General features: G+C 48.3%; 1 protein-coding gene across 2 annotated transcripts in view; it reads left to right on the top strand.

The window, feature by feature from the left end:
* The window catches only part of LOC138530615 (cornifelin-like), a 134552-nt gene extending 115899 nt beyond the window's left edge, over positions 1 to 18653 (top strand). The window contains exon 4 of one of the 2 annotated variants that reach the window (XR_011284852.1): positions 16396 to 16414. Coding sequence is in view for 1 of the 2 variants with exons in the window: in XM_069640924.1 (XP_069497025.1) it covers positions 17308 to 17397 (90 nt within the window). In the remaining variant the exon portion in view is untranslated. Of the gene's footprint in view, positions 1 to 16395; positions 16415 to 17307 lie in introns of those variants that run through there. The other variant, XM_069640924.1, reaches the window with a different exon arrangement.
* The last annotated feature ends 252 nt before the right edge of the window (positions 18654 to 18905 follow it).

The following is an 18905-nucleotide window of genomic DNA, read 5'->3' as shown; positions in this document are numbered from 1 at the left end:
AACCAATCATTATCCCACAGCCACCTGACACAAGTTAAGCAAGGGATGTCCTTGGAGGCAAAGCCAAGTCCATACATAAGGGCCAAATGTTGTACGAAGGTGATGGGCGTTTGTAGAGAGTGGCAGTGCAGTGCAGAAGGATGGAGAGAGGAGAAGAAAGGATGACCAGCTGGCGAGGAGAGAAGGAGGGTGGAGAGAGGGGTACAGAGGGAAGGAGATGTAGCAGAGGAGGAGGTTGGGGAGAGCGGATCAGAAAGGATCCGGTGGAAGAGTGAATTTGATGTGTTTTTGGTTGCCCTAGGCCTGCACGACGATAACCGCACAAGGCATCTGCTCATGCACTCAGTGTGCTCGGCAGCGTGGGACATCATATATGAACTTCCAGAGGATTACACTGATACTTTTGAAGTTTTGAAAGATGGTCTGAGCACACAACTTGCACCTCATTGACTACGAGTGCCACATCTTTACACCACAATGAGAAACTCTAGGCAACTTTGCTGTGTTCCTCAGACAGTTTGATGAATACTCCAATGAAAACATTACTATTTCAAGTCATCACCGGGTGCAGATCCACTACGTTTCCAAGGACATTGTTACAAAAACGCTGCACATTAGAAGAAACACTCAGCATGGCCCAAACAGTGCTTGCAACAGATACCCAGGCAGATGCCATGGACAAGCTGAAAGTACCTCAACCCTCACTGATGCCAGTGCCCCAAGTGAGTTCAAGACTGAAACAAATCAAACCCATTGACCGATCATGGTATCAATGTGGGTATGATTTTCCTCATGACAACATTTATCCAGGCAAAATACATGCATGTCACGCATGTGGTCAGGAGAGCCATCACGGGGCACACCGTTGCTGCACAGGAGACCACACAGACCTGGACTCCCATGAACACATTCACACCGTGAGACAAACCCCAATTCAAAATATAACAATTCATCTGGTGTCCAACTTAGTTGAGAGGAATGGGGGCCCTCAATGGTCTGGGGTTGTTGGTCCTGTGGCCTATTCTGGCTCTTTATAACCCTGTCCCTCCCTCCCTTGTGTCACCACCTCTGGAATGGTGTGATGGGAAGGTGGCCTCTGAAGTTGAGAGGCCAGTTGCTGAGTATACCACTCTCTCTAAAAGTGTCAGACCTGAAGTCCTTTTTCTGTCAGTTCAGCAGTTCCTATGCTGTTAAAGACCAGCACCATGCTTAGCAGTTGGCTTCTCAGCTTGGAAGTCCTTCCGCTGAGCAAAGCCAGGCTTAGCAGTTGTCCTCTCAGCTTCAAAATCCTTCCGCGGAGCAAAGCCAGGCTTAGCAGTTAGCCTCTCAGCTTCAAAGTCATGCTGCTGAACAAGGCCAGGCATAACAGTTCGCTCTCAGCTTCCCAGTCCTTCCACTGAACAAGGCCAGGCTTAGCAGTTGGCCTCTCAGATTCACAGGGCAGCTGCTGAACAAGGCCAGGCTTAGCAGTTACCCCTCAGCTTCACACTCCTGCCGCTGAAATAGGCCAAGCTTAGCAGTTGTCTTCTCAGCTTCAAAGGCCATCCGCTGAACAAAGCCGGGCTCAGCAATTGGACTCTCAGCTTCCCAGTCCTTCCACTGAACAAGGCCAGGCTTAGTAGTTGGCCTCTCAGCTTCACAGTCCTGCTGAACAAGGCCAGGCTTAGCATTTGCCTTCTCAGCTCAACAATCCTGCCTCTGAACAAGGCCAGGCTCTTAGTTGGCCTCTCGGCTTCACAGTGCTGCCACTGAACAAGGCCAGGCTTAGAAGTTGGCTTCTAAGCTTCATAGTTCTGCTGCTGGACAAGGATAGGCTTCTCAGTTGGCCTCTCAGCTTCACAGTGCTGGCACTGAACAAGGCCAGGCTTAGAAGTTAGCCTCTAAGCTTCATAGTTCTGCCACTGAACAAGGCCAGGCTTAGCAGTTTGTCTCTCTGCGTCACAGTCCTGTCAATGAACAAGGCCAGGCTTAGCAGGTGGTCTCTCTGCGTCACAGTCCTGTCACTGAACAAGGACAGGCTTAGCAGTTGGCTTCTCAGCTAAATAAACCTGCTGCTGAACAAGACCAGGGCTCTCTCAGATTCATAGTCATGCCGCTGAACAAGTCCAGGCTTCTCAGTTGGCTTCTCAGCTTCACAATTCTGCCACTGAACAAGGCCGCGCTTAGCCCTTGGCCTCTCAGCTTCACACTGTCTACTGCTTACTCTTCTTCCCTCAGTCTGATGAGACCTAAAAAAGAAGAGGATTGCTTTGCTGTGATGTAACCACAGTGGAAAAGCTTTTTGCAGAGGATTACAAAATTCACAAATGATCATTGTTGCTGAGGACTTCCGCTGGATGCCGCACTGATAGCATGCTCTGCAGCCCATCGCACGTGTTTCCCGCTTTCACTCAATCTCTCCAAGACCCTCTCAGGCACATACTCTGATCTGCAGGTGACTCTGCGAGTAAAGGAAAAGTGCCAGAAGATATGGTTCCTGTAAGTGACACCTCCTGCTGCCGGATTTTTCTGTATTTCCCGAGGCCCACTGTGGTCGCGCGTGCTGCACCGGAAGTCCAGCCTAGGTGGCTTTGCAGATTAAACCCAATACACCATAGAGTTCTATAGAATGATGCAGAGATGGATCAACGCAATGTAGAAGACTAGCGAATGTTCAAATAAAACCGAGGTTTAGCTCAGTAACTTAGGCCTTAAGTGCCATCACTCCACCCCAGTGTCCACGTCCCATGTCCCCGACTGTAAATGATTTTAATTAGGTGTTAGGGCTCTGTGCACCTGCAGTATACGTTCTCATCTTCCTACTTACTCTAGGAACTGCTTTTTGTTATAGCCATGTGCACTAGCCCACTATTGTGAAGCACCAGTGGCAGTTTTACAGAAATTCTGCACCGGTGCAAGTTTGCATGGTATTAGCACTAGGGCAAAGTTTGTGCTAGTGCAAAAACATTAGGATACGTTAGAAAACCTTTGCACCATGGCAAGTGCAATTTTACATGGTATTTGCACTGGGGCAGAAAATTGCCCCAGTGCAAAAAACACATACTTTCAATGCATACCGTTCCGTAGTAGCACCAAGGCAAATGTTGTCATATCGCAAAAATGCATTGAAAGGAGAGTTTTTTGCCCAACCTGCATTTTAATTAATTGTGCAAAGGTTTTCTAATATGGCCCACATTTATTTGCGCTAAGGCAAACTGCCCCAGTGCTAATGCCCTGAAAAATGGTGCAACGTTTCTGTAATCTGGTCCCTGGAAGCCAGTTTGGTCCACTTCCGGTTGTTTCCTCTTTTTCCGTTCCACGCAGTACCTTAAGGCAGATAAATAAATACAACTAAGCACATTTATTGCCCGAGACACAGAAGGGGAGAACGTTGGACGTAATGCCCCAGTCAGGACCGGTGCAAGCACTAGGCAAACTAGGCTGCTGCCACCTGCACTAGCCACAACTTGTTTCAATCTCTACCGTTATGTATTACAGAATAGGTAACAATGCTAAATTTGGATCTGCATCCTCCAGCAAAAAGGTGGCACCCTCCTGCAAACCACAGCGCTTACTGATGCGCTAGTCCCTTTCTTAAACCCCACAGGATAGTGGAAGCAAGCCTGCCTCTGGGTGGTGCATTTCTTTTAGGTTGGAAGATCACAGGCGCTGGCTGACATGGTACAAATATGGTAACAAGTATGTGGTTGGTGGACGTTTTTGACGCAATGGTACCCGGTCACTCCTGAAGCACTGTTGGATCATCCTGGAGTTGGGCCCTTTTCATGATAAGACAACTGTCAGGTAGGATAGGGCAAGAATTTCAGGAGCAGGGAAGTGGGGCTTTATGCAGTCAGTGGTCGGAATGGGTGGGAGTGGTTGGGAGCAGTGCTCCTCTACTTTTGTTTGTTTAGGTTTTACTGTTCCTATACTTTTATCTCAAAAAAGAAACCATTCCGGAAGGGTTTAGTTTAAAATAAAACTGTAGAAAGAAGTTGGAACGTTCACTGAGCATTCCCTTAAACAGAAGATGTGTTTGGATTGCGTGTGGGAAGCGGCGTAGCAATGAGGTTTGTGGGAGGCGGGGACAGGCCAGTAGGGAGGATAGTTCCAGTCAGGGACGTCATTCTGTCAATCTGGAAAAATGAATACCCTTCATTTGAATGATAGACGTAACTTGAGGCCGTGGGCCAACCGTCTTATGCACCGAATTATAGAAATATAAACTGCTATGCTTGACCGACGAGCGGCCATTTTAAATGTAGCAAGAATCGCCCTTTTACTTGTTAACCATTGCTCATTGCTTTCTGTCTAAAAACTGCTTTGCAGCTTGCAATTCTTGCGGATTCTGCTTACTCTGCTCAACTGTTAACATTGTTGTCTGAATATGAAAGGACAAGGTCGCGGGACTGAAGCGTTTGCTGAACTCCTCATGAGTAGCCCAGAAAGGAATGCCCACGCTCCCTCTCTGTAGACTTGGGAGGAAGCTGCAGGGCATTTAATCACTTCACAGCTGCCAGCCAGTCTCGTACGATGGTAGAATATGTTAGAATAATACAGTTAAAGGCTTGAATTATGCTTCTCTTACTGCCCCCCTTCGCAAAACCCTTTAGAACGTGTCGGCTCCCAGGACACGAATAGTACTTCATAGATAGCAAGACATCGAAAGTGTCATAATTGTCATACTCATCGGAAATGTCCATTGTCATCCCGAGTTCAAAGAAACCTAATAAAGGAGGGTGTTAAACATGACTTTGCTGATTGTATGATATGCATTTTGTATATATGTAACTGATGTACGTAATTCGCTCTCTTGTGTCCCTCGAGGTCTAGGAAACTCACCTCGCGGGGCGTGAGATCAGAATTGGCCAATTGATACTATCTTTTGCTTGCAATAAACCCTAGCATTGGGAATTTGAAACCTCGTGTCTGGCGCTTCTTTTCGTGTATGGTCATTGCCTTGTTTCCATAGCACGAGGGACCCCTAGGGGCCCCTTTCAATTCCACCAAAATGCCAGGGGTAGCGTAAGTGATATCACATGACACTTGACCTCTGATGAGATCACAGGACGTGATGTCATTTGACCCCACCCTCAAATGACATTACTGGAAGTGATGCACATAATCTTTCAACCCTTGACAAATCAGCAAGTGGCATCACATAGCATTGTTCCTAAATACACTAAGAAAAATATGGCTAGATATCACTGTAATATATAGATTTCATACAAGAATGGATCACCATATGTAGCATTAATATCAGTGTGTATAGGCCAATATTACCAAATTACTGTGAATGTATGCAGATGTCCAACAGAACAACCTGGACTATTGTACATCACTCTGGCTCAACTCTGAACAGACAGAGCATCTCGAAGAGGCCTAAACCCCAAAGCGCAGACATCCAGTGCCTGCCCAGTGTCTGGCCAGAGACTGGAAACAGCAACTAACCAACACAAGTCAAACCAGAAGACAATCCGAGGCTGTACCACTTCATGCTTTTACACTTGGACAATCGGCACAGGGATTTTCTTGTCAATAGTGCACTTTGAACCATTGTGCACCAATTCACTCCAAGTCAGCCAGAGCCTGAATATTCCCTAACCATTTCCACCACAGGCACCCCACCATCCACTGCGAGGTGCTAAGGGTCCTCTGTCAACAGCTTTAAATATCTGACACCCACTCCCGGCCTCCAACACCTTACACCTCCAATGCCTTTCTCCAACACCTTCATGCTTACACAGTGCCACCCTCCACCAACTTAAGTCTTCACCATTCTCCAACACCGTCAACCTCAAGCAAACTAGCAACTTACGTCTCCTGTGCCCTCCTTCAACACCCCAACAGTGAGTCTCAGTTACCCAACTCAAACATCTTATATCTGCATGCAATGCAATTCAACACTCTTACAACACTTTACGTCTCAAACACACTCCCCCTCACTCCCTCTCTAGTTAGTCTCCAGAACCAGCCTCCATAACATTCAGCCTCAAGCACACACCACAAACCCAGAGCTGTGTCAGTGGTTATGAATGATTTTAAATCTTCCAGCCATCACCTTGTTGTTTTGCTTATTTGGTAAGTAACCCACAGTTTATTTTTCTTTGAAGGAAGATTGAGGGAAATGTTTGAAACCAGAGGGTGTCTCACCTGCTAGTCCCCAGGGATCTCTATCTCAGTTGGCCAGGGCATGGTCATCGCCTTTGTTACTCACCGGACGGGAAGTAAACCAAATCGGTGGCCGGAAGACACAGGACTGAACTATTGATTGAAGAGCTAGGTCGGGGCCTCCAACCTAGCCTCCTCTCTGTGAGGGCACAACACCTTTTTAACGATATGACCCTCTGCTGGGTAGGACCAGGCAGATGGACTGATCGCTCAAAAGGGCGGGGAGGACACGCCGCCAAGAACCCAGCTGTAAAGGAAAAACAAGAGGTGAGTAATTGGAACTTTAAGAAAAATCCCTTTCCCTCGATACTTCCTTCTAGTAGTACCTGAGCTATGCCCTCCCCTTGTTTTAAGGCAACCGGAACCACCTATAAGTAAGAAAGGAGAATGTAAACTATACTAACTATAGTGGTCGATTAGCTACGGGATATGGAATCATAAAAATAGAAAACCCTTACCACTGCTGTGCTGTTGAGTCTGTGTTGTCCCAAAGAGTTCATAAAACGGAGGTGCAAAATAACAAATGGGTAGGTTAGTTAGGGAACTGAACCCGGGCGGAACGAGGGCCGCGCTAGAGTCGGGTAGGTGCACTATCTGCAAGGCGTCCCTGTGCACTACTGAAGAATGTCCAATGGAAGTCTGATTGTGGAGAGGATGGTAACAGCAACAATAAGAGGCACAATTGAATTGGAGTATTGCAGGTGATGGAGTTCAGCGGCAAGGTACAATGAGTACAAGAAATGCTTGTTTAGCAAGTGGTGAAAAAGAAGAGTCTTACCGATGCCGTGATCACAGGTTTCCAAAAGGCGGCAGGTATAGGCAGTCCGTGAAGGAGGAAACAGGTCTGGTACACGGGTAAGTAGTTTTCCAAAAGCGGCAGGCAAAAGCAGTCCGTGAAGGAGGAAACAGGTCTGGTACACGGGTAAGTAGTTTTCCAAAAGCGGCAGGCAAAAGCAGTCCGTGAAGGAGGAAACAGGTCTGGTACACGGGTAAGTAGTTTTCCAAAAGCAGCAGGCAAAAACAGTCCGTGAAGGAGGAAACAGGTCTGGTACACGGGTAAGTAGTTTTTCCAAAAGCGGCAGGCAAAAGCAGTCCGTGAAGGAGGAAACAGGTCTGGTACACAGGTAAGTAAAGTAGGATTGAAGACGGAACTTCTAAACACCGGGATGCAACTTTAATCAGAAGCAGCGTCTTGCCCGGTTCTGAGGTTTAAATCGGGAAGGAGAAAGGCGGAACCGGACGAAACCGAGGTTCACGCATCATCGCCTCTCTGCTGACAGCGGGAGGCGGAAGGCTGGGAATCGTAGTCCAACTTGCCGCAGAGTGCTGCGGAGTGAGCCGAAGCCACTATTTTCCAGGGCAGTTGCCAGTGGGCGTAGAATGGGTTTGCAATGTGACGCATGCCCTTACGAAGGGCAATAATCCTCCTCCAGGCCTGCCGAGGTGTAACAGCATCCACCCCAAAGGCGGCACCACCCCCCTACGGGCATGAAAGCGGCGAAGCAGGGCCGGAGCATGAATATTAGATAAAGGCTCCCAAGACCTATCCTCAGGGCCAAAACACTTCCAGTCAACCAGTTAAAAGGACGACCCCTCCGAAGTCGGAAATCCAGGATATCGGCCACCTCGAACTCATCATTGCCATCCACCCGCACCGGGGGTGGGCGGATCGGCAACCGCATGTTGGCCGGACAAGGCTTCAGCAAGCTGACATGAAATACTGGGTGCTGTTTCCAGGACGAGGGCAATGAAAGACGCACAGCAACTGGATTTAAGACCTTAGTGACAGGAAAGGGTCCCACAAACTTGGGTAAGAGCATTCGTTTACCAGGCATTCTCAGGTTGCGTGATGACAGCCAAACCTTCATACCCACACGGTAGTCGGGTGCAGGTGTCCGATGCATGTCAGCAAATTTCTTAGCCTTTGCCTGAGCATGCAGCAGGTGTTGACGAACGACCTCATGAATGGACTTGAGGTCCCGAACACACGCATGAGCCGCTGGATTGTCAATGGGAAGATCAGGATCCAGGGGCAAGGACCGCGGATGGTGTCCGTAAAGTGCAAAAAAGGGAGATACACCAGAAGCGGTATGCAGAGAATTGTTATAAGCGAATTCAGCATGTGGTAGCAACGCCAACCAAGATGACTGGAAACGAAGTGTGAGGCAGCGCAGGTATTGCTCGAGAGTAGCGTTGAGCCATTCAGTCTGCCCATCTGTTTGTGGATGGAAGGCAGAGCTGAACCTGTCATCAATGCCCAGAGATGCTGTCAGAGCCCTCCAGAAACGTGATGTAAACTGTGGTCTGTGATCCGAAACCACAATAGAAGGCAGACCAAAGAAACGAAATATGTTCCTAAGGAACAATGAGGCCAAAGTCGGAGCAGAGGGCAAACCCACACAAGGAATGAAGAGCGCCATTTTTGTGAAATAATCAGTTACCACCCAGATGGTATCAAAACCGTCCACCGGTGGCAGGTCCACAATGAAATCCATAGAGACCATGTACCATGGCTTGTGAGGAACCGGGAGTGACTGCAACAAACCCACAGGTTTAGACCGGGAGACCTTACATTGAGCACACACAGAACAGGAGGCCAGATAGTTAACCACGTCTTGTGACATAGACGGCCACCAGGCCCGACGACGGAGCAAGTCCAGAGTCTTCTTTTGGCCTGGATGAGCCGCTATCAAGGAGTCATGGGATAAAGCAAGGGCCTGGAGATGGGCTTTCCCCGGGGGCACAAACAGGCGGCCCTAATATAGCAAAGTCCTTGTACCACATCAAGATTTAGGGCTACACATTCCTCTTTATGTGTATTCACCCAGTCTGAGATTAAAGAACGGAGCAAAGGTCGTGGAGTGCACGCACATACGACCCTAGAAGGCAGCAGAAGAGGGCAATCGGGTTTGCTTTGCTCCGAGTGAGAGGGCAGGCGAGACAAGGTGTCTGCACAAACGTTGAGACGGGCTGGCCTATACGTGATGGTGAAATTGAACTGGGAAAAGAAAAGGTGCCAGCGGGCCTGCCGGGCAGTGAGACACTTCATTGATTTGAATGCCAATAGACTCCGATGGTCAGAGAAGACAGTAACCGGATGACGGGCCCCCAATAGATGATGACGCCATTCAGAGAAAGCGATTCAGAGAAAGCGACTGCCAGCAATTCTCTTTCCGTGATAGGATAGTTGCGTTCGTATGGTGTCAGCTTCCTCGAAAAGAACGCAACCGGATGAATCTCACCCGAATCCTGACAGGGTTGCGACAGAATAGCCCCGATGGCCATCCCAGAAGCATCAGCTTCCACAAAAAATGGTAGGAGCGGATCGGGATGTTGCAGCACTGGTGCTGAAGAAAAAGCCGCTTTTAAGGCCTCGAAGGCCGATTGCGCTTCTGGTGTCCATCGGTATGGCTGTTTTGAGCTAGTTAAAGCCGTCAAAGGAGCCGAGAGGGTAGAAAATGAAAAGATAAAGCGCCTGTAAAAGTTCGAGAACCCCAGGAATGACTTTAGGGCTTTGGTTGTAGTAGGAACAGGCCATTCCAAAACGGCCTTAACCTTGGACTGGCTCATCCGGATACCCCGGTTGGTAAGGTCATAACCTAGAAACTCAACCTCCGATGAATTGAAGATACACTTCTCGGCTTTGACGAAGAGATGGTTCTCTCTCAGCCTTTGTAAGACGAATCTCACATGTTCGGTGTGTTCACTCTTGGATGAGGAGTAAATCAGTATATCGTCTAGATAGACCACAACAAACCGGTCCAGACAATCGTGAAAGACATCATTCATGAAGGCCTGAAAGGTGGCCAGGGCGTTACACAACCCGAAGGGCATCACTAGGTATTCAAATAACCCGTACCGGGTCTTGAAGGCGGTTTTCCACTCGTCCCCTTCTCTTATGCGAACTAGGTTGTAAGCACCCCGCAGATCAAGTTTGGTAAAGATTATAGAGGATCCTAGCTGATCCAAGAGTACAGAGATCAGGGGAAGAGGGTACTGGTTCTTGACTGTGATTGCAATTAATGCCCTGTAATCAATACAAGGGCGAAGGTCACCTTCTTTTTTAGGAACAAAAAACAGAGGAGACGCTGCCGGTGATCTCGATGGTCTGATGAACCCTGTAGCCAATGCCTTGTCAATGTACTCTTTTAGCACTTTGTCTTCTGGCAGTGTGAGCGAATAAACCCTGCCAGCAGGTATTTTAGCCCCCGGTACCAGGTCGATAGGACAATCATATGGCCTATGTGGGGGCAACTGATCTGCTCCACCTTTATCGAAGACGTCCCGAAAAGAAGCGTATTCCACAGGGATGCGAGGTTCAATGGCATTGGTAATGGCACCTATCAAGGCCATTGAGGCCACCAGGGCTTGACAGGAAGTACCAGAAATGCTACTAGTCTGAAAACATCTTTCATTACAGACAGAGGAAGGAAATTGTACCACCTTCCTGGCCCAGTCAATGTCAGGATTGTGATGTTGTAACCACGGAATGCCCAAAATTACACGAACTGGGGGGCCTTAATTAGGTCGAATGTGAGTGTTTCAGTATGTCCATCGTCCGTCTGCATACGGACGAGAGACGTGCTTTGAGTAACCAGACCTGAGACCAGAGAAGAGCCGTCTACCGCATGTACGGCTTCAGGTTGAGGTTTAGAAACCACAGGAACGTTATTGCTCATGGCATAATCATGATCCATATAATTCCCAGTAGCACCGGAATCAATTATAGCCTGAGAAGAGAAAGAACAGTCAGTTGTAGTGGTAAATACCACTGGCAGACTAACAGGTACGGTAATTGCCACATTCGAGTCCAAAGATAATACCCCCGGCGTAGGGACTCCTACTATCGCCGGGTTCTGGCATTTCCCGCCTTCTTAACGGGTTTTTTGGAGAATCCTTGAGTTGGTGCTCAGACGAACCACAGTACATACATAAATTGTTGGATCGACGGTGTTCACGTTGTGCAGGAGACAACGGACCACGTACTGCCCCTATCTGCATAGGTTCAGAAGAAGCAGAGGAAGGAGGTTTAACGGAATCAAGGGGAAGGGGCACTGGAGTCACATTTTTCCGTTCTCCCTTCCTTTCAGATCTTCTAGCGTCTATTTGTAACACCAAATCAAGTAACTCCCCGAATGCGGTAGGAATCACTGGCACAGTAGCAAGGATGTCTTTTAACTCCTCAGACAATCCTTTGTAGAATACCGCATATTTCTTCTCTTCCGGCCAACCCGTCTCGGCTGCCAACTGATTGAACCTAGTGAGGTATGTAAAGAAGGAAGACGTACCCTGACATAAATTTAAGAATTCTAGATCCGTGGCCTGTGACTTGTACCGGGTATCAAATACCCTATTCATGGCTGTAATAAGAGCGTCACAGTCCTACAAAACATAGCTATTGGATTCAAGCAAGGGATTAGCCCAGGCTGCCGCCGTCCCTCCGAGGTGCGAAAGGACAAAGGCCGCCTTCGTGGTGGGATTGGGAAAGGCCGAAGGGCGACAAAGAAAATGCAATTTGCATTGGTTGATAAATGTCCGGTACTGCTTTGGATCACCCGTAAAACATTCCGGAGGAGCCAATGGGAATTGGGTGGCCATCAGAACGGGGCCCGAGGTGAACCCAGAGGCGGAGGCTGAATGGGCTCCAGAACCTGAGGCAGTAGCACCGGACGGATCAATTCCCAGAGTCTGGGGTGCAGGAAAGGGCCTCATGTTGTCAATCCGCTGGTGTAAGGCATCATGTGCGGCAGTCATGTCTACCCGTAGTTCGGGTACAAAATGAACTAGAGTGGCCAACGGATCCGCTTCTTCCATGGCTTCTGATTTTGTTACTCACCGGACGGGAAGTAAACCAAATCGGTGGCCGGAAGACACAGGACTGAACTATTGATTGAAGAGCTAGGTCGGGGCCTCCAACCTAGCCTCCTCTCTGTGAGGGTACAAGACCTTTTTAACGATATGACCCTCTGCTGGGTAGGACCAGGCAGATGGACTTATCGCTCAAAAGGGTGGGGAGGACACGCCGCCAAGAACCCAGCTGTAAAGGAAAAACAAGAGGTGAGCAATTGGAACTTTAAGAAAAATCCCTTTCCCTCGATACTTCCTTCTAGTAGTACCTGAGCTATGCCCTCCCCTTGTTTTAAGGCAACCGGAACCACCTATAAGTAAGAAAGGAGAATGTAAACTATACTGGTCGATTAGCTACGGGATATGGAATCATAAAAATAGAAAACCCTTACCACTGCTGTGCTGTTGAGTCTGTGTTGTCCCAAAGAGTTCATAAAACGGAGGTGCAAAATAACAAATGGGTAGGTTAGTTAGGGAACTGAACCCGGGCGGAACGAGGGCCGCGCTAGAGTCGGGTAGGTGCACTATCTGCAAGGCGTCCCTGTGCACTACTGAAGAATGTCCAATGGAAGTCTGATTGTGGAGAGGATGGTAACAGCAACAATAAGAGGCACAATTGAATTGGAGTATTGCAGGTGATGGAGTTCAGCGGCAAGGTACAATGAGTACAAGAAATGCTTGTTTAGCAAGTGGTGAAAAAGAAGAGTCTTACCGATGCCGTGATCACAGGTTTCCAAAAGGCGGCAGGTATAGGCAGTCCGTGAAGGAGGAAACAGGTCTGGTACACGGGTAAGTAGTTTTCCAAAAGCGGCAGGCAAAAGCAGTCCGTGAAGGAGGAAACAGGTCTGGTACACGGGTAAGTAGTTTTCCAAAAGCGGCAGGCAAAAGCAGTCCGTGAAGGAGGAAACAGGTCTGGTACAAGGGTAAGCAGTTTTCCAAAAGCGGCAGGCAAAAACAGTCCGTGAAGGAGGAAACAGGTCTGGTACACAGGTAAGTAGTTTTTCCAAAAGCGGCAGGCAAAAGCAGTCCGTGAAGGAGGAAACAGGTCTGGTACACAGGTAAGTAAAGTAGGATCGAAGATGGAACTTCTAAACACCGGGATGCAACTTTAATCAGAAGCAGCGTCTTGCCCGGTTCTGAGGTTTAAATCGGGAAGGAGAAAGGCGGAACCGGACGAAACCGAGGTTCACGCATCATCGCCTCTCTGCTGACAGCGGGAGGCGGAAGGCTGGGAATCGTAGTCCAACTTGCCGCAGAGTGCTGCGGAGTGAGCCGAAGCCACTATTTTCCAGGGCAGTTGCCAGTGGGCGTAGAATGGGTTTGCAATGTGATGCATGCCCTTACGAAGGGCAATAATGCTCCTCCGGGCCTGCCGAGGTGTAACAGCCTTTGGATCCAGACCCTGGGGGTGGACCAGTGCGGTAGGAGGACCTGGGTTAGTGGTCTTCAGGGAGTGGGGGGGTGAGGCAGCCGATGGTGAGACCCGGTATTCCCCCAATTTTTTGTTCATCTACCCTATCCTATTTTGTATGATTTTTGGAAAGTCCCACCCCCCTATTTTTACACAAACACTGGGATGAGGAAGAGGGTGACTGAGAGTAACCAGACTGACTCGCTCACATCGTACTGGACATGTCCCCTTAATCAGGTCAGGCGAAGTTAGGCACTTTACACAAGTGCATACACTTGACACCAGTTAGCTCTCCTCACTCGAATAAAAGGCAGCACCAAGAGACACACTATGAGCAAGGCAGAACACGAGTACGAGAAGAAATTCTGGGACAAAGGCACACCTACTGGAGCAGAGCAACGGACCAATGGATGAGAGCAGCGGGCCAAAAACCCCAAGGATTCCCTACTGGAGGTTGTTGCCTACAAGGACAGCCTTACTCCATGACGTCTAACGTGAGGAGGAGAGCTGGTTCAACCACATTTATTCTTTTCAACACTGATTTTTCCTTTGCATACATTTCTCCTTTTTACACTTTTTCTACAAGAGATAGGGTAGGCATTAGGTTTTCTTAGCATAGGCCATTTTGATTTGACAGACTCCACTAGGACGGTTTTGTTTATCGTTTGATGGTCGAGACTACTCTTAGTCATAGGGCAAAGTAGGAGTTTATCCAGGCTCAAGTTTTTCAATAAAGGTTTTACAAAATGTATCCATTGTGTCAGTGTCATGCTTGTGATACCATGCCTCCCCTACAGGAAGGATGTGTTGCAGATCATAGTGATTGCATTTTTTTTTTAAAATGTAAACAGCAGCAGCATCACGACATCACCCATAGAAAAGACTCATTTTTAAAATTGTCTTTGGTCCTTCATATGTTGCTTGGTTTCAGCCTCCTCCAGCTTCTAAGCACTGGAACAGGAATGGAAACCATGTTGCACTGCATCCTCTTATTCCCAAAGATAGTGTGTTGCCCCTGAGCTATCCTTCCAAATGTATATATTTGTTTTGCTTGTGGAAGCAACTGATGGTTTACTTCAAAAGCAGAGGGCAACTTCATGTAAATCGATTATCTCACTTTGCGTCTATCTGCAGTGTGCCTGTGATGCAGGTCTGGCAGATTTGGGTCAGGTCGCACAGTGCCTAGGCAGGATTGGTGGCAGAAAACACTGGGGCACACCCCTCTCAGGCCCAGTGGCTCACTGGCTGTGCAAAGCAGACAAAAAGTAACATGGATGAGATTTGCGTTCATGCTCTGCCGTCACTGAGTGGCACATTTAGCTGCCTTTACAACCGCCTTTTCAGGTGTAACACAGATATCTGCTCTTGGCACTGCCTCTTTGTCCAGTGGCCCAGGGGTAGCAAGGTCAGGTCTAGGGGTAGCTGAGGGGAAGCCAGGGGTAGCAGCTGCACCCCCAAATGATGTCCCTGGCATACAGGCATACTAATGGCAGCTCTGATTGCCACATCACCCTTCTAATTCACCCAACTGCCCCCATTCACTGATGCACCAAAAAGAGGAAGTGGTGGTGATGGATTGCCAAGACCTAGTGCATGGAGCTGCTTTGTATGTTTAGTGTCCCATGATCACTAGTTAGTGCTTAAGGGGGCCAAGGCAACGCATGGAACAGATTACTGGGCCGATTTGGAGGCTGGCTGGATGCATGTGAGGTTGTACCTGTTCTTAGCAAATTACCCAATCCATAATGATGACACAAACGTAATCATCGTGTTTATATATAGAGCCTCATCGCTAATTCCAGTCAGTTCAAAAACTGTATTACCCAATTTAATGGCACAGTTTGTTGACCTGGAGGGTGAAGGGCTAATTCTACACTGCAGAAGCACTTGCAAAGTGCCAGCTGGTGCCCCAACTACCCCAGGTGCCACCGCATTACCCTAAACTATGATCATTGTTTGTGCTCGCTCATACTTCATACCACCCCTGCATAGGTCAGTACCTCACTTGGGCCACCCCAGTCAAAAGAGACTGGACACACCACTGTTCTCTTTGTGACCAATGTGTGCACTGCCCATGCCTTTGCTGTACCTTTCTATGGGCAGAACGTGCACCAGCCTTGATCATGGTGTTGCTTTACCTGTTTTGATGGACGCTTGCACTAAATGAAGTCATGCTGTCTGTGCCTGTTTGTGAGATGTGCGTATCAGGGAGATAACAGGATTGTTTAGGTTTTTAATAAGTCATGGGAACGTGTTTTTAACAATTTTGTGTGTTTAAATATGTATATTTGTCTCCCTGGCCCACTTTCCTGTTATTAATGTGATTGATGTAATTTAGGTGATTTGTATAAGGTTGTTTTATACAATCAGTATTACATTTAAAACATTTTTGTTTTAAAGATGGGCTTGCTCATGCTGAATCTACTACTGTTTGGTAGACAAGTTTACAGTGGCAATTACTAAGATGTAGCTCGTTGTGAATAGCAATGGCCACGTGGTCCTAGCTTGTGAGCAGAGCTTGCACAGGCCCTGTCTATGCTGAAGGTGTGAGAGGAGCTTAAATGGCCAGGCCCATGATGCATCTGCTGAGATTTTTGAGGGTTGCCTGCACTCGCTCAGCACATTTTATTTTATTTATTTTTGTTGCTTGTTGCTTGTATAGCGCGCCAAGTCCAGAGGCATCTCTGCGCTTCTTATATAGACATTTTACATTTGTTGCATTACATGCTGCACCTTTTAGCGAGAGAAGATTACACTATTTTCACCCATGCTGTACCTGTCTTATTTGTGAGGGAGCTACATGTGGCATGCCCTACTTGTAGGATTGTGCTGGCCATCCCCCCATGCCCGTGTAGGTCAGTGTGTTGTGTGAGAGAGAGAGACACATAGGCAATGCTATAGACAGGGTTACATGGATTGAGTGGGGGGACTGAGAAATAGGGCACACATATCCTGGTCTCAGTCACTGTGTTTCACTCTCTCTGCAGGGCAGCATTGCTACCGACTAATTGGCCATGTGTTGCTTGTTCTCCTTGCAGCGGCCCTGGTCTCAGTCACTGTGTTTCACTCTCTCTGCAGGGCAGCATTGCTACCGACTCATTAGCCATGTGTTGCCTGTTCTCTTTGCAGCGGCCCTGGTCTCAGTCACTGTGTTTCACTCTCTCTGCAGGGCAGTTATTGCTACCGACTCATTGGCCATGTGTTGCTTGTTCTCCTTGCAGCGGCCCTGGTCTCAGTCACTGTGTTTCACTGTCTCTGCAGGGCAGCATTGCTACCGGCTCATTGGCCATGTGTTGCCTGTTCTCCTTGCAGCGGCCCTGGTCTCAGTCACTGTGTTTCACTCTCTCTGCAGGGCAGGTATTGCTACCGACTCATTGGCCATGTGTTGCTTGTTCTCCTTGCAGCGGCCCTGGTCTCAGTAACTGTGTTTCACTCTCTCTGCAGGGCAGCATTGAAACCGACTCATTGGCCATGTGTTGCTTATTCTCCTTGCAGCGGCCCTGGTCTCAGTAGCTGTGTTTCACTCTCTCTGCAGGACAGCATTGCTACCGACTCATTGGCCATGTGTTGCTTGTTCTCCTTGCAGCGGCCCTGGTCTCAGTCACTGTGTTTCACTCTCTCTGCAGGGCAGCATTGCTACCGACTCATTGGCCATGTGTTGCCTGTTCTCCTTGCAGCGGCCGCGGTCTCAGTAACTGTGTTTCACTCTCTCTGCAGGGCAGCATTGCTACCGGCTCATTGGCCATGTGTTGCTTGTTCTCCTTGCAGCGTCCCTGGTCTCAGTCACTGTGTTTCACTCTCTCTGCAGGGCAGCATTGCTACCGACTCATTGGCCATACATTGCTTGTTCTCCTTGCAGCAGCCCTGGTCTCAGTAACTGTGTTTTACTCTCTCTGCAGGGCAGCATTGCTACCGACGCATTGGCCTTATGTTGCTGTTTCCAGTGCTCCCTCTGTCAGATGGCTCGGGAGTTGAAGAACCGTCACTGAGGAGGATGAAAGTCGGGTGATGGCTGCATCCAAAGCAAAATGAAGCAATTTGCACAGCTAATATGTCGCCTGTTGCCTGCACTTCCATGCTGTGCTACGTGCCCCTGCTGTGTTTCTGTGCATTAGTCCTACGCTTGCCGTGCCGCTCTTGCTTGTTGTCTGGCTAAATCTTCCAGAAGTGACTCCAGACAGTACGGGGTCATCAGGACAAAAAGAAGGGATTGAAGGCTCTTGAAGAAGAGCTTTGGGGTCTAGTGAGTATATTACTCCATCTGTGCAATGCCTGTGGTGGTGCGGTCTGTCTGTATATCCCACCATGACCGAGACTGCCAGTTCACCACCGCTGGTGCCACAAGGCAAGGCAGCTCCAGGGTTCCTTAGGATGGACACAGGTCCCTATGCCAGAGGCATGTGGAGATATCACAGTCCATGTGCTGACCAATGAGAAGCTGCTGCCAGGGACACATCGATGGCTGTGCTTCATTTCCCCACAATGTTAGTTAATCTATTGATTATAGCGGGATGGAATGTGCGGGGTAAAGGATACCATGGTTTAATTGTTATAACATGTAAAATAGCAGTGCCATGGAGGAGCACAGGGAGAGGAGAAGCAGAGGAACTTGCAAGGACATACAAAGTGAGTAGGCTGATGATTAGAGAGGAAAAGCAACAGATTCAGAGTGCGTCCAGAGCAGGATTAGATTTAAAGACTGAGCAGGTAAACCATAAATAACAGGGAGCCGCCCGACAAAGCCAATTCCAGAAGCCTAGGTGAACAAGAAGAAAAGAGAGCGGCTGCATTTAGGATATCCTGAAGGTAAGAAAGTGAATAGCAGCGGTAGACCAATGGAAAGAGATGAATTCACTCAAGATGTGTGAAAATTAGGGTCTTCTTCAAGATGCTGTGATCGGACACATTGAGCAGACTTGAAAAAGGTGACCGTGTTGGGTCAGGGGGCGTTGGAATAGATATATGTAGAGAAGGTTAAGATGCCCACAGCTGTAGAGAAAAGTACACTTAGCGAGGGGTTGGTGGGGAGTAACAGGGCTTGAGCCAGAAGTGAGAAAGAGTGGAGGGCAGGAAAGTAGGAGCGCTTGCTTGGTGGCTGCCGGCAGCGATTATTTCTGTTGTATCATAAATGTAACATAGCATTATGTGACGCGCCTCTTCTCTGATCTGGCATCTGATTGGTTGTAGAGCTGTTAAAATATCTACCAACATTGTAATAAATCTAAACGTTTGCTCAATGTCACCACTTGGTGTGTCTGTTGAGATTGTGAGCCTATCTTCAAGGGCACTGGATCCTGGGCTACCTTCGAGACTGACGCATGAATTTAACAGCCTAAGACAGCATTAAGCTCTATTCAGCTGATTACAGAAACTCCAACAAAATTCACCAAAGTTACGCTCAGTTGAAGCAAACAGTAGCAGATCTCACCGCACCGAGCTTGAAAATAATGAATGATGAGTTATAGATATATGCTGAGGGTGCTCTAGTAAGTTGTCC

Source organism: Ambystoma mexicanum, chromosome 1q (assembly GCF_040938575.1).
Source record: "Ambystoma mexicanum isolate Mex_15411 chromosome 1q, UKY_AmexF1_1, whole genome shotgun sequence".
Classification (NCBI taxonomy): domain Eukaryota; kingdom Metazoa; phylum Chordata; class Amphibia; order Caudata; family Ambystomatidae; genus Ambystoma; species Ambystoma mexicanum.
This window is presented reverse-complemented; position numbering and strand designations above follow the sequence as displayed.